Raw genomic sequence first — 16,291 nt, 5'->3', positions numbered from 1 at the left:
CAGAATGGTGCGAAAAACAAAAAACTTCCAGTGAGCGGCAGTTCTGCGGACAGAAACGCCTTGATGATGAGAGAGGTCAGAGGAGAATGGCCAGACTGGTTGGAGCTGACAGAAAGGCTACAGTAACTCAGATAACCACTCTTTACAACTGTGGTGAGCAGATTGTCTATAAATCTGGAACTACAAGCTGGGCCAAAATTTAAAAAAAAAAATGCTACATCAATGATAATACTGCAGCAGCTTTTATGAACGCCATATCTATGTCACAAATGCCCACTGCGCATTGTATTAATAACCTTGCTGAAAGTTTTAATTGTCAAATTAGGAATGCCACTGATGACATTGCACCAGTTAAGGTGAAAATCTCTGGTAAGCAGAAAGCACCCTGGAGAAATGCTGTCTGTAAAACAACGGAAAAGAGAACGTAAATGGCGAAAAACAAAACTCCAGGTTCACTATGATATCTATAAAGAGGAGCTTCAAAACTACAACATAGAATTGAGAAATGCCAGACAATCCTTTTTTGCCAAGATCATTAGTGAAATACAAACAATGCACGTACACGGCCTTTTTCAGTGATAGGATTGTGAGAATCAGACAAACTATCAGTGTTTCCATGTCTAACAGGAAGGTTATGCTTCCATTTCCTTCACGCATAAATAATGTAAGTAATATGACAAATTTTACTGCTATTGACTACACAGCACTTGAAGACACTATGCAACAGCTTAAGTCGTCCACCTGCTGCCTTGACCCTCTGCCCACAAGCTTTTTTAAACATGTTTTTAGCTGTTTGGCGAATGAGCTATTGCAAATTGTTAACAGCTCTCTTTTGTCTGGTGTTTTCCCAAATACTTTGAAAACTGCTGTTATTAAGCCTCTGTTAAAGAAGAGTTGCCTGGATGCCTCTGTGATAAGTAATTACAGACCTATTTCCAATCTTCCTTTTATTAGTAAGATCCTGGAAAAAAATTGTCTTCAACCAGCTTAACAACTATTTAATTTCAAATGCCCACTTTGACCATTTCCAATCCGGATTTAGGCCCCAGCATAGTATTTTTTATTTATTTATACAGTTTAAAGTTACAGGGACAGTGCACATTAATAAACATTTCTGTAAATGTGCCAGTTTAGCCATCTTGGCTCATTTTCAACTGCAGTCCCTGGGCAGGTGTAATGACAGCTACAAAAGACACATAAAATACATTAAATCAGGAACAGAAATACTGTACATATAGCAGAGCACACTTCATAAGAACACATAAAATACTTTAGAACAAGGACAACAATACATAAAACAAAGCACGCTTCAGATTATTTGAATTGGTTACAGAGTATGGTCAAACACTTGATTCTCTATTAACCATGATTTTAAATTAATTTTAAATGAACGATATGTGTCACAGTCTCTAATAAGTGTTGGCAGACTGTTCCATGTGTGAGCTGCTCTCACTGAAGAAGCTGACTGTCTGAAGGCAGTCCTCCTCATAGGTATTATACAATCCCCTCTTGCCACAGACCTAGTATGTCTATCATCAGTTGTTTTCTGCTTTATAAAAGCACTAAGAGGGGGAGGAGCCAAGCCATGCAGAATCTTATAGACAAGACAAGCGTCTGTAAATTTGATAAGATTGTCCCAGCTCAGTAAATTATGATTTCTTAGGCAGTAACAATGGTGATGGGTGTTTGGCTTCCTGTCAAGCACCTTAAGAGCCTGGTGGTATACTGACTGTACAGGTTTGAGTGTTGTACTGGAGGCTTGTGCCCAGCTAGTCAAACAGTATGACAAATATGACATGATCATGGCATTAAAATATAGTGTTGCTGCCTTAGTAGTTAGACAGTTTCTGATATGGCGGAAATTTGACAAGTTGAACTTTACTACATTTGTTACCATCTTAATTTGTTTTTTAAATGTAAGATTAGAATCAATTGTTACACCAAGATATTTGAAATCAGATACCACTGTCAGCTTTTCCCCTGCAACATAAACGTTAGGTGTGAGATTATCTGTTGACCTCTTAGTGAAGAACATACAAACTGTTTTCCTTATGTTTAAGTGAAGACAGGAGTTATTAAGCCACTGAGACAGCCCTTATTAGGGTTGTGAATGATCTTCATATAAACACAGATTCAGGCAAGCTTTCTATCCTTGTACTTCTGGATGTTAGTGCTGTATTTGACACTGTTGATCACACATTATTATTAGATAGACTAGAAAATTGGGTTGGACTCTCTGGCCCAGCCTTAAATTGGTTCAAAACCTTCCTGCAAGGCAGGAACTACTTTGTGCTTATCGGTGACTTTGTCAGTATGACGTGGAGTTTCACAGGGATCAATCCTCGACCCTCTTTTATTCAACCTCTACATGCTTCCACTAGGACATATCATACAGCAAAATAGCATTCATTACCACAATTATGCAGTTGACTCCCTGTCTCTCAAGAGTAAAGACCAAGCTAGGAATCTCCATCGTATTATGGATTCCGGTCTCAATTTTAACAACCATATCAATACCATTACCAGATCAGCTTTTTATCACCTTGAAAATATAGCCAAAGTAAGGGGTCTTATGCAAAACCTGATTTAGAAAAGCTGATACACGCTTTCATTACCAGCAGGTTGGACTACTGCAAAGGTCTTTTCTCCAGTCTCCCCAAAAAAATTCTGGGGCGGTTACAGCTCATTCAGAATGCTGTTGCCAGAGTTCTAACTAAGACTAAGAAAACCAAACACATTTCACCAGTTCTTAGATCACTGCATTGGCTTCCAGTGTGCCATAGAATTGATTTTAAAATTTTGCTGCTTGTCTATAAAGCGCTAAATGGCTTAGCTCCAAAATATATTTCTGACCTGCTCTTAGGATATGAGCCATCCAGACCTCTGAGGTCATCTGGGACCAGTCTGTTAGTTGTTCCCAGGGTGAAAACTAAATCAGGTGAAGCTGCTTTTAGTAATTACGCTCCCAATTACTGGAATAAACTACCAGAAGCATTGAGATGTGCTCACACTGTCAGCTCTTTTAAAAGTCGGCTCAGAACATTCCTTTTCTCTGTGGACTTCCGCTAAATCATCTGTATGTAGATGTAACTGGTATTATTATCTTTATTTATTTCTTTTATTTCTTTTATTTATGTTTTACCTATTTTATCTCTATCTTTCTTTCTTTCTCTTTCTGTTTTACGTGAAGCACATTGTATTTGCCTTGTGTATGAAATGTGCTATATAAATAAAGTTTGCCTTGCCTAAAGTGTGTAGGGCTGCTAGAAGATGAGTTATCAAGTTATTGTTTACAAATTCTGTTACTAACACAGGGCAGTTTGGAAATTGTGAAATGTTAAGGTTCACTTTTGTTTTCATAATGAGAGACTTTGTTGGATTGAGTACAAAGCTGCTGGTCATCGCCAAATGACAGACATGACGCGATGTGACATCAGGTGCATTAGAGACTGATTTAGATCAATTTCTATACGTTGACCAACTTTTGATTTTGTGGCGGCCGTGCAGATATTGTGGCATTGCGCCACAGATGAGCCTATGAATGGGAACGTTGTGCATACGTGTTTCAACAATGGAGAGTCAATCAGTCAGTCAGTCAGGGACAATGCGAGGATTGGCTGGCCCCGCTTGGCTGTCCGGCAAAAACAATGTCACTGCTCCTTTCATTAAAGATATCCATTTAGATCAATTTCTGTACATTGACCAACTTTTGATTTTGCCTATGGGAAACACTGCAGCTTGCAATCAAAGAGGCCCTGTGTCCTCAGCTATGCCGTGGGAAATTTTTTGATTTTCCCCTAACCAATCATTAGTGGCTGACATATCCGGCCTCTCTGACATTATTTTCAGTTACACTGATGCTGGGCGTATTTACTAACCAAGCATGTCGGTAATTTGTGACAAAAATATCGTCTTTGAAAATATGTTGGTTAAGGGGTGATTTAAACAAATATTCTGCTGAAATTGCAATGAAAAACTTTTGCATGAAAGGTTCAAACTTTAGGCTCGATTGTTTCTCTGAGCTTCTCTGAGCTAGAACACGCCGTTGACTAGGGCAACACCAGACTTTCTGAATCACTCGACCAAATCTAAAGATTGGGTGGGACGAGATTCAGGAGTCTGGAACCAGGCTAGCAACGGTGACTCTAGAAACACTTTCTCTTCAATTCTGAGGGACTGACACCAAAACCTGATGTTTACCATTGATGTTTTAGATAGTTGAACATTTCTTCCTATTAAACTCTTTTGTAGCTGCACTGGAAATATCTCAACATGCTGTTACGTCATCTACATTTGGCTACTTATCCATGTGAATAGGCAAAATACACCACCAAACAACAAAATGAACCCAGGAATGCAAGGTTAGATGAAGCTCATGGGTACATGCTATATTATTATATTGTAGAAGTGGCAGGAATGTGGAGACGGACAATTTCTCTCGTTGAGAATCGCGCTGCCCAAAAACACAACAACCCTACGTCGAGCTGACGTCACATAGAAAACACAGACTTTCTTAAAGGGACCGTGTCTCCTTAACCCTGAGAAGCACACAATATAACTGCGTGTGTTAAACATACCCAAACCACAGATTATGGTGAATAATGTCCATAGAGTCCGCCACACACGTCCCCCCAGAATTCACCATAACAGAGAAAGTCAACGTGGAGGGGGACGGATGGCCCAGCTGCAACGGCTCCGCAGAACGGGAGCGGGGGCCGGGGCGCCCGCAGGAGGAACCATGGGAGCCCTGCGGCGGCGTGGAGGCAGAGTGGGGGGTGGAGGCAGGTGGAGGCGGGGCGCCCCCGCCGCGGGGCTAGGGCCAGGCCAACGGGTCGGTCCAAGTCCAGGTGAGCTGGTTTGAGGCGGTCCACAGAAACGTGCTCCGGCTTGCCGCCGACGTCCACCACGAAGTGCTTGTCCCCGGTCTCCAGGACGCGGAACGGGCCATCGTAGGGAGGTTGCAGGGGCCCACGGTGGGCGTTGTGGCGGATGAAAACGTACCCTGCCGACTGCAGACTTGTGGGGACATGAGACCGTGGGAGGCCGTGATGTGAAGTGGGGACCGGTGCGAAAACACTGCCGTTGTCCCGGAGCGTGGCCTGTTGGCGGGCTGCAGACCTGGGAGCCGTGGTGTTAGGGACAAAATCCCCTGGGACCCGCAGCGGCTGGCCGTAAACCAGCTCGGCAGATGAGGACTGGAGGTCCTCTTTAGGGGCGGTCCTGAGGCCCAGCATGACCCACGGGAGCCTGTCGACCCAGCTGCTGTCCTTGAGGCTGGCCTGAAGAGCGGCCTGAAGAGCGGCCTGAAGAGCGGCCTGAAGAGCGGCCTGAAGAGCGGCCTGAAGAGCGGCCTTCATGGAGCGATGAAACCGCTCGCACAACCCGTTGGCCTGTGGGTGGTACACGGTGGTGCGGTGGAGCTTCACCCCCAGGCCCTCTGCGACTGCGTTCCAGAGCTCGGACGTAAACTGTGGGCCTCGGTCAGAGGAGAGGTCAGATGGGGTGCCGAACCGGGCGACCCAGGACCCGATGAATGCCTGGGCCACCTCGGTGGACGTCGTCGACGACAGCGGGACGGCTTCCGGCCATCGAGTGGTCCTGTCCACCATGGTGAGGAGGTAAGTGAAACCATGGGAGGGGGGAAGGGGGCCCACCAGGTCCACGTTGAGGTGGTCGAACCTCCTTTCGGGCACCGGGAACTGCGCCAGGGGGGCTTTAGTGTGGCGGTGCACTTTAGAGCGCTGGCACTCCATGCAGGTGCCAGCCCAGTCTCTCACGTCTTTTTTGAGCCCATGCCAGACAAACCTGGCCGCCACCAGCTTTAGAGATGGCTTTTTGCCCAGGTGGGAGAGGCCATGGACGGCGTCGAACACACGCTGTCTCCACCCAGAGGGAACGACGGGCCGGGACTGACCCATGGAGACGTTGCACAGGAGTGTGGTGCCGGCGTCGTCGAAAACCACGTCCTCCAGCTGCAGCCCTGTGACAGCCGTCCCGTAAGCCTGCACGTCCGGGTCGGCGGCCTGATCAGCTGCCATGCGAGCGTAGTCAAGTCCCAAGTGAACGGCCCCCACGATGGCCCGGGAGAGGCAGTCGGCGACGAGGTTGGCTTTGCCAGCGACATGCCGTATGTCCGTGGTGAACTCCGAAATGTAGGAGAGCTGCCGCTGTTGGCGGGCAGACCACGGTTTGGCCAACTTAGCCATGACGAACGGCAGCGGTTTGTGGTCCACAAACGCTGGGAACTGGCAGCCCTCCAGCAGGAAACAGAAATGTCGAATGCCGAGGAAGAGGCCGAGGAGCTCCTGATCGAAGGTGCTGTACTTCCGTTCACTGGGGCGTAACGTGCAGCTGAAGAAAGCAAGCGGTTGCCAGGCACCGCCCACCCACTGCTCGTGCACCGCGCCGACGGCATAATCCGAAGCGTCCGTGGTGATGGCGATCGGGGCCGTGGGTGGCGGGTGCGCCAGCATTGCGGCGTTAGCCAGAGCAGTCTTACCGTCCGTAAACACCTTGTCCCTCTCCCTGGACCAGTCCACCGCGTGTTTGGGGGCCTTGCCTTTCAGAGCCTCGTACAGGGGTCGCATGAGTCGAGCAGCTTGGGGGATAAAGCGGTGGTAAAAGTTCACCATGCTGAGGAACTCTTGCAGGGACTTGATCGTGAGCGGGCGCGAGAAGTTCGTGACGGCGTCCACCTTTGACGGGAGGGGGACTGCCCCGTCTTTGGTGATGCGGTAACCAAGGAAGTCGATGGTGGTCAGCCCGAACTGGCACTTGGCTGGGTTGACGATCAGCCCGTGCTGGCTGAGCCGTTTGAAGAGAGTCCGAAGGTGGGACAGGTGTTCCGCTTTGGAGGTGCTGGCGACGAGGATGTCCGATGAAAAGGAAAGGCAGGTCCCGTAGCACCGAGTCCATGAGGCGCTGGGCGGTCTGTGTGGCATTCTTAAGGCTGAACGACATGCGCAGGAACTCGAACAGTCCAAATGGGGTGATCACCGCCATTTCGGGGACGTCCAGCGGGTGGACAGGCACCTGGTGGTATCCACGAACGAGGTCCACTTTGGAAAAGATGACTTTCCCCGCCAGGTGGTTTGAAAAGTCCTGGATGTGCGGAACCGGGTAGCGGTCCGGCGTTGACACGTTGTTGAGACAGCGGTAATCGCCGCACGGGCGCCACCCGCCGTTGGACTTCGGGGCGATGTGGAAGGGTGAAGCCCACCGGCTGTTGGAGCGGCGAATGATGCCGAGGCGCTCCATAGTCTCGAACTCTGTCCTGGTGATGGCGAGCTTGGCCGGGTTGAGGCGCCGGGCCCGGGTGTAGACTGGGGGGCCGGTGGTGGCGATGTGGTGTTCCACCCCGTGCTTGGCGGTGGATGACGAGAAAGTGGGCTGTGTGAGGTCCGGGAACTCGGCGAGAAGACGGAGAAACTCGTCCACGGCAGAGTGCATGCTAGACAGTCTGATGGAGTCTGCTCCGCTGAATGTACACGCGTATGAACTGAAGGTGACAGCGTCAATCAAGTGGCGGTGTTTGACATCCACCAGCAGTCCACAGGCGCATAGGAAATCCGCGCCGAGGAGGGAGACGGTCACTTTCGCCGTGACAAAGTTCCAGCCGAACCGCTGTCCGCCGAAACACAGCGCCACGTACCTCGTGCCGTAGGTGCGGATGGGGCTGCCGTTAGCGGCTTCCATGGGGGGGCTGTGTCCGCCGGCCAGGATGTCCACTCCCGATGTGGGCAGGACACTTCTCTGCGCGCCCGTGTCGCACAGGAAACGCCGTCCGGAGATGGTGTCCTGGATGAACAGCAGCCTGCCTGTTCGGCCGACGCTCAGGGCCACTACTGAGCGCCGGCCCTGGCGTTTCCCGCCACGCTGAAGATGCATGGCGATCGGCACCACTTGGCTTTGGGCCCAAACTTTGCGTGGTAAAAACACGAGGAGCTGTTGCTACGGCGGCGACCGTTGTGCCTCCAGGCAGTGGTGAAAGAGCTGGGGCAGGAAGCAGCGCGGCCGCGCAGTGTTGTTGACTAGCCAGGAAAAATTTATCAGCCTCCTCGGCCAGAGCACGGCAGTCAGTGATGGCGGTGATCGCCAGAGCAGCCCGTACCTGGGAAGGCAGCTGTCGCAGGAACAGGTGGACAAAGAGGAAATCGGGTTTGTGCCCACCCAGGAGATCCAGCATCCTGTCCATGAGCTCAGACGGCTTGCTGTCGCCGAGGCCTTGCAGAGAGAAGAGCCGGCTAGCCCGCTCGGCGTCGGAAAGTTCAAAAGCTTTCAACAGATGGGCTTTGAGTGTCTCATATTTATCCTGCTGCGGGGGAGTTTCGAGGAGGCTCACCACTCGGGATGCAGTTGAACTCCCGAGGGCCGACACCACGTAAAAGTATCTTGTGGCGTCCACGGTGATCTCCCGAAGCGCAAACTGCGCTTCCGTCTGGGCGAACCAGGCTGAGGCCGACAATTCCCAGAACTCCGGCAGTTTGAGGGAAACTGCGTTAGTCGCCATGTTCATGAAGAGCTGTCACTGGAAACATCCAGCAGACAAACGTCGGGGTCACCAGTGTAGAAGGGGCAGGAATGTGGAGACGGACAACTTCTCTTGTTGACTACACCAACTCGTGTGTCATTTATTTGAAACCCACAGAGCCAGACAATTTACATCGCTCTGCCCAAAAACACAACAACCCTACGTCGAGCTGACGTCACATAGAAAACACAGACTTTCTTAAAGGGACCGTGTCTCCTTAACCCTGAGAAGCACACAATATAACTGCATGTGTTAAACATACCCAAACCACAGATTATGGTAAATAATGTCCATAGAGTCCACCACAATATATTATATATATTATATTATATATATATAATATTATTAGGGGTCCAAGCACCGCAGGTGCTGGAACCCTATTGTTTTTGTAAGGATTATCATTATTATTATTCCGTTTCCACTTCTGCCCTAAAAGTATGTGGATCTCAGAAACCGTAAGAGCTACAGCGACCAAACTTGGCAGATAGGTCCAAAGTCTCAGACGCTACTCAGGCAACGAATTGGCCTCATGGTGGTGCTATAGCAAGCAACTTTACGTATTGGCCTGTAACTTCTGATCCGTAGGTTGTAGAGTCAAAATTCCCTTTCCACTGGATTCCCTGGGTCATTCAGCATTTAGCCGTATAGGCCACGCCCATTTCCGCCAGACTAGATTTTCCGCCATTTTTAATTTTGTCTGAAAGTGTTTTTTCGCTACTCCTCCTAGGCCGTTCATCTGATTCACACGAAACTTGGTGTGGAGCATCTTGGGACCGTCCTCTTTCAAACTTCTATTTGGATAATTGATTGCCCAAATGGGTTGGCTTTTATCAACCGATAAACTTTTAACAAAACATGCCCTAACACAAAATAAGCCATAAGTCCTTGACCATTCGTCTAATCAAGCTAAAATTTGTAACACATGTTGAGGAGTGTTGCTTGAGCACGCCCACAAAAGCATTTGGAGTTCCATCACTTGTGGGCACTATAAATGCAAAAAGTTTATATCTCATAATTGACTGAATGGATTTTTATCAAACTTTGTACACATGTTCTAAGACCATGTCCAAGTCGATGTAATTGATTAATGGAGTGCACTAATACAGTTAGAATACTCTAAGGCTTTAAACAGCCGATAGATTTCCACCAGTGGACTCACTAGCCTAATGGTTAATGCATAGGTCTGCAATGCAAAAGTTGTGGGTTCAAATCCCGTGGGTAACACTGTCGCCTCACATTACTCAACTTGTGATAACTAAGCGTAATGTCTTAAGTTTCTTATTTTTGGACAAATTACCATATTGTGCTTGTACCCCGTCCATTGCTGCTTGTGGCTATATTTATTTATTATTATAATTATTATTATTATTATTATTTTTTTATTATGTTCATGATTTTTATGAACTTTACACTGATGTGTGTATGTGATGTATGACTGATATGCAATGTAATTGTTGTAGCCTAATGTGGTATATGTGATATATGTGCCTATGTGTGTGTTTGATATGTTGTTTAATTTAGAGTGCAATGGAATGGAATGACAGCAACTTTTTTATGGTCCAAGACAAATTTCTCCATGGAGACCAATAAAAAATCTAATCTAATCTAATCTACATCACCCATAGCTATTTTTAACAGTGATAAAGTGATTCCTGTAACCTGAATAACACCTTAACGAGCGTATGGACATTACCTGGGTTACTCTGGCATGGAAACGTAGCCAGTGCTTCTAACATGAAAATAGACAGTGACATTATGGTAACATTGTTTGTGTTTGTGTTTTAACAGGAGGGAGCTGGAGGCCCTGAAAGGTGAGCTGCCACACTGTCATCAAGCCTTACTGCTGTACAACACCCTTCCTACTTTACAACACAAACATTCTAACTACTTCACAACACAAACATCTTGATTACTGTACAATACAAACACTCTTACTCCTTACAGTGCAAACACTCATGAATCTTCAATACACTGTGACTACTTTACAACACAATCTCCCTACATAACAGCACAAACACCCAGACTACTCTACAACACAAACACTACAGCACAAACATTCTAAAACTCTTACTACTACACTATACATCAGTACAGTACTACTTCAATAACAAACACTGATTATTCTATTGGACAGCCTGACTACAACACACACTTACTACTTAACAACACAAACTATTTTACAACACAAACTCTTACTGCTTTTCAACACACTCTGACCACTTTACCATGCAAACACAACACAACCATCCTTACTACTTACAACATAAACACAGAGTACAGCACAAACAGCCTTACTACAACACAAACACTAGTTGACAACATGAACACTTACACTTGACACTTTGACTAACACTTGTTACTTTACAACACAGACTCTGATTACTTTACAGCACAAACGCTGACTATTTTACAACACAAACACTTTTACGTAATGTAATAATATTGTAATAATATTGATCAATATGTAATTACTGTTCAAGGGAGAGCATGTACAGGTTTGGAATGTTCAACTGGGTGATTTTTTTCTCACATCATATCCAATAGTGATCTGATCTTCACCTATTCTAATACAAACTGTTTATCTGATGCAACACTAAAACACAAATCTACAAAAACCACCAGGATGTGACACATTTGTGAGTCAACTGACATCCAAACCATTTAACCATATATCAGCATACATGTCCATGTAATACATAGAAAATCTTTGCTGCACAAAAAACCCTAAATAGACCCTACAGGATTCTGTGATTCTGTGATCGCAGAAGTTACCGCCGAAAATAGGTCCACCCGCGGAAAACGTGTTCATCCGTTTCTCAATTCACTCTCAAAAACATGCATTTTTCAAAATTACCACTAGATATCACTAGGGTATTGGCCCTTTTCACATTGTCATGATAACGGCTTCCGAATTGAGAAACAGGTGCATTACAACTTCCTGTTGCCAGCTCTGGCCTTCACTAAATCCACAACCTGCCCAAAATGAACATTGGTGAAGGACTTTTTTTATTGACTCCTAGATCTAAACTAGAGAAAGGCTACAAGTTCCCTCTTCGATTATGAAGGTGAGTTTTAGTTTCAGTTTCTCCTCGTCTGCTGTCATCTCTTGGCAGTCATCACCTCATTTGCATAACGTTACATTATGGGGCTCATTCATAAAACTTACCGGCAGGTTTAGTGTGACGTTAGGGGCAGATACAGTCACGATGTTTTCTCATTCATAAAGGTGAAATACTGGGACGTTATTTGCGTTACCGTTCTCCCCATACTTCCATCCCTTCTGATCATTTACATATTGTGAAAGCGATTCATAAAAGCACACCGTGCCGCAAAAAATACCACCTGTTTTAGTCAGATGGTACATTTTAGAAATGAATGTTAACTAATGAAGACAAATACAAATTAGGCTATATAAAAAAAAACAATAAATAAAGTCACATTGTTCGTCGGGCTTGCAATTATTAATTAACGCTCTGATTGCGGTTGTAAACAGCAGTTTACATCTGATTTGATTCAGTTTATCATGATGAAGAGAAGATGACCATACGCATATCCCATAAACTTTTTAGCAGATGCTGGAGTGAAGCAGAGCTAGTAAGTATTTAAGAAAGGGAACGCTGCACAATGCTCCCATATATTTATTTTACAGTGGTTCATTTTCATTCCATCTTGTTAATGTTTAGCCTAGACATGTGGAGGTTCAACCCTTTTATTTTTCAAGAGTTCCAGTTGAATACAGTAGGAGTTTAAAGGATAACGCTGGTGTTTTTTAATGCATTTCTTACCGCCTATGAAAATAACAATGCGTTTGCTCTACTCCCATTACTTTCCAACCTCCCACGTATCCTTTTTAGCCTACAAACCGGAAGTTATTGGCTCCAATTGTAAGCTAAAAACCTTTACATACAGCTCACAAAGACATAGTTTCAATTTTAAAAAGCGCTAACTGTTACCATGAAAAGTCAGGCTACTGTAGTTATTACCAAATCAAATTCAAATAGGAACAAATTCTTCATTACGCCGGGGATTATTTTCAGTGCTACAGAACTACTTTCCAGAGATCAAAAATGTGTTTACGGTCAGTTTATTAAGTTGTTTGAGGAAAAAGTAGGCTGGCCCGGTATATGAAATATGCTGACCCGACCAACGGCATGGCTCTTTGACATGTTTTTAATCATTTTTTTAATACAATGGAGTTCTATGGCTACTGAGATGTGGCTTTATTGGGCATCGGCTACAGGGACGAGACTTGTTAGCAAAATAAATTAATTGCTGATTTTGTTATTTTCATAGGATTTGTTGACGGTAAGAAATGCATTAAAAAACACCAGCCTTATCCTTTAAAAGGAGCATGTTTATTTTATGAAATTATTACAGACCTTTTAACTGGATTGATGAATAAATATATATTTTTCAGAATAATTTATCATTTTTGTCTGTTTTTGCTAATGTCCGTGGAATATCGCACAATAATGATTTCTAGCCGCAGAATTACTGATTATTACTGATTTTTTTTCCACGGAATCCTGGAGGGACTACTTAAAATGTACCTTCTTCTTCTAATCAAAGAGACAAAGTTGTATACTCTCAAATAACTCTTGTAACTCTTGAAACAAATAAAGATGACCTTATTCAGCAGTGATATGTACTTAAAAGTCATTAAATCTAAAACACAAATAATTGGATGAAATTAACTGTGACAGATCCTCTTTTGGTTTGCTTCCTTTTCAGAAAGAGGCAAAAATAATTAATAGGGAGGGAAGGGAAAAAAAATAAGCAAAGAACAACAATTTTGCAAATAACCCACATGTTGCTATGAAGAAGCTATCCTCAAGCATGAGGTTCATGTATCATGTATGAATCTCTGTTGCTATACTAAGTAACATTAAAAACACACAATTTTGAAAATGCTGTGTTTTTCTCAAACATGTAGACATATAGCAAAAAATTAAACAATGGTGTTATTTAGGTGTTATTATTTATTTTGTGCTATGCATGAATAGAAGTGAGAGAGATTTCTTACCATGACATTTTAATGAGTTGAACGCTGAAGTACACAAATTTGGTCAGTGAACAGAAATAAGGGAATGGTCATGTTTATGATCACTGCTTTATGTGAGGCAGATGCTGTGATCTGTGGCTTTAAAACCCGGGGGATAAAACAGAAAAATTGTCAGTAGCTAAGATGTCATGCATGAGTGCAAACGACAGAGAACAGGCTATCAGCATGCTATGTGTCGGAAGTACACAGTTAGAGGTTGCTCAGTGCTTTGGCGTCCATCATTCCACCATATTACACTTGAGTAGGTGCTATAGACAGACTGGTAGCACCAGAGATCGACCGCTCCCAGGGCAGCCACATGTTGCGACGCCTCGTCAGGATCAGCACATCCGGCTAGCGCATCTCTGGGACAGGTTCCTTTCACCATCTGTGACAGCTGCCGAGACACCTAGAAGATACAGACCACGAATCAGCAGCATGACCATCCGTCGACGCCTCTGAGAGCACAGTATCCAAGCTTACAGGGCCCATGATCCTGACGGACAATAGATTAGATGATAGATTACTTAGTTTTTTAAAGTAAAATGAAAAAGCTGTACAGTTTGTGCAGGAATGTGCAAAATGTTGACCAGAGAATGTGCAAAGGTTAACAGTATGGAGTATAGAGAATATGTTCACTGTACAGAGATCAAAAAGATGTCCAAAAGGATGTATGTATGGCAGTGTGACCGCTTTGGAGGTGGTTCAGTAATGGTTTGGGCCACAATATGTTTCGGATGGTGTTCAGAGCTTGTGGTTATCGATGGTAATTTGACAGGCCAGCGTTACCTGCAGGATATACTGAGGACTCACGTGGTACCACACATCCAGCAAAACAGACATGTGACTTTCATGCATGATAATGCACGTCCAAATGTTGCACATCTTTGCAGTACCTATCTGTAGAGAGAGAATGTGAATGTCCTAGACTGGCCTCCATACTCCCCTGACATGAACCCCATCGAGCATGCCTGGGATATGTTGGACCGCCGTGTACGCAATCGCGTACCGCAGCCCACCACGCTGGCCCAACTACATACAGCTCTTCTGGAAGAGTGGCCAAGGATCCCTCAGAGGCACATCAATGGACTGATAACATCAATGGACTGAGAACAAGCTCTGGTCTGGGACATCTTAGGAGATAGCAGTCGGTCAGTAAGTGTTTTGAATCTTTGTTTCTGGGATAGATTTGGACTTAGGCTGTTGTCAGGCTTTGTTGCGGTTGAGCACTTCCTGGTTTTACTCTCTGAGTTTTGGTAGGTGGGTCAGGTGACGTGGGTCGCGTCCTCTACCTGTTGCTTTGTTGTAGAAATCTGAAAGGGGCAGGTTCAGCCATGATAACGAGCACAGCTGTGGCATTTCCTGGTATTTAAACACTTAAGTTGCACTGTAGCATCAGTGGAAGCGTCAGCCCTTGTATGTCAGCCCTTCTTGTGTAAAGACCTAATTGTGTAAAGACCTTTGAGTCTAATAGGATAAGGACACTAATAAGTTATTCTTATCTTATATTTACTCTCTTTGCCTGCCTTCTCACTCACCATGTGCTACCAATATATCCCTGTCATCCAGGGCAACTGAAAAAATCACATCACTCACATAAAAACTCACTCTCAGAAAGGCCTCATCCACTCCCACCTCTTTTCTTTTGGCCTATGGAATTGTCAGTCTGCTGTAAATAAAACTGAATTTATCTAAGCACTTGCAAATCTATCCAACATTCAGGTACTAGCCCTGACGGAAACCTGGATCCATCCAGAAAACACAGCCACACCGGCTGCACTTTCAGCTGACTCTACTTTCTCCCACATACCTCGTTCCGTTGGGTGTGGAGGTGGTACGGGTGCTCACATTTCCAAAGACTGGAAATTTACTAAGCTTTCTCCTCTAAGCAATAACTCCTCCTTTGAATACCATGCAATCATGGTTACCGCTCCTGTTAAGCTGTTTGTGGTTGTCATATATCGCCCACCAGGTCTGCTGGGGAACTTTGTAGTTGAACTGGACATGCTATTCTTAGCCATTCCTGAAGGTGGCACCCCACTGATTGTCATGGGGGACATGAATATCCATCTTAACAAACCCCAAGCGGCTGACTTCCTTTCACTTCTGTCCTCATTTGACCTCAAACAGGTCTCCACCCCCCCACACCCAAAGCTGGCAATACACTCGATCTGATTGTGACTTGGAACTGCTCCACAGCAAATCTGACTGTCACCTCACACTGGCTCAGCTTTCCAATGAGACCTCCTCTCTAAACAATCTCTGCCCCCTCTCATCCAAACCTGCTCATAACACAGCCCTCCACCACCTCCACCCTCCACTTTGCTCACTGCTGACATCTTCGCCTCCTTCTTTACTGATAAAGTTTCTGTCATCAGTAATCTGTTCTCTGAGCCTGACTAGCTCAGTCTGCCCTCCCCAGCTAACAGGGCCTCACTCCTCTCATTCTCCCATCTTACCGAGGAGCAAGTCTCCAAGCTTCTGCTCGACTCTCGTCCCACTACCTGTCCGTTGGACCCCATATCCTCCAACCTCCTGCAGGCCATTTCACCCACACTTATCCCTGCAGTCACACACATCATCAACTCCTCACTTACAACGGGTGTGTTCCCCACTGCATTTAAGCAAGCTCGGGTTACCCCGCTGCTAAAGAAAGCTACACAATTACAGGCGGGTTTCACTCCTCCCCTTCCTTTCCAAGATACTTGAGCGCACAGTCT

The 16,291-nt window shown here is 45.4% G+C and overlaps 1 protein-coding gene across 1 annotated transcript in view; it reads left to right on the top strand.

Moving 5' to 3' along the window:
• The window catches only part of dtnbp1a (dystrobrevin binding protein 1a), a 104,659-nt gene that overhangs the window by 69,058 nt on the left and 19,310 nt on the right, over positions 1 to 16,291 (top strand). Inside the window, exon 7 of the mRNA XM_078286979.1 lies at positions 10,319 to 10,341. Within this exon, the coding sequence (XP_078143105.1) occupies positions 10,319 to 10,341 (23 nt within the window). The remainder of the gene's footprint in view (positions 1 to 10,318; positions 10,342 to 16,291) is intronic.

The sequence above is a fragment of the Centroberyx gerrardi genome, chromosome 12 (assembly GCF_048128805.1).
Source record: "Centroberyx gerrardi isolate f3 chromosome 12, fCenGer3.hap1.cur.20231027, whole genome shotgun sequence".
Taxonomy (NCBI): Eukaryota; Metazoa; Chordata; class Actinopteri; order Beryciformes; family Berycidae; genus Centroberyx; species Centroberyx gerrardi.
The sequence above is the reverse complement of the archived record's forward strand: the minus strand, read 5'-3'. Positions and strand labels throughout refer to the sequence as shown.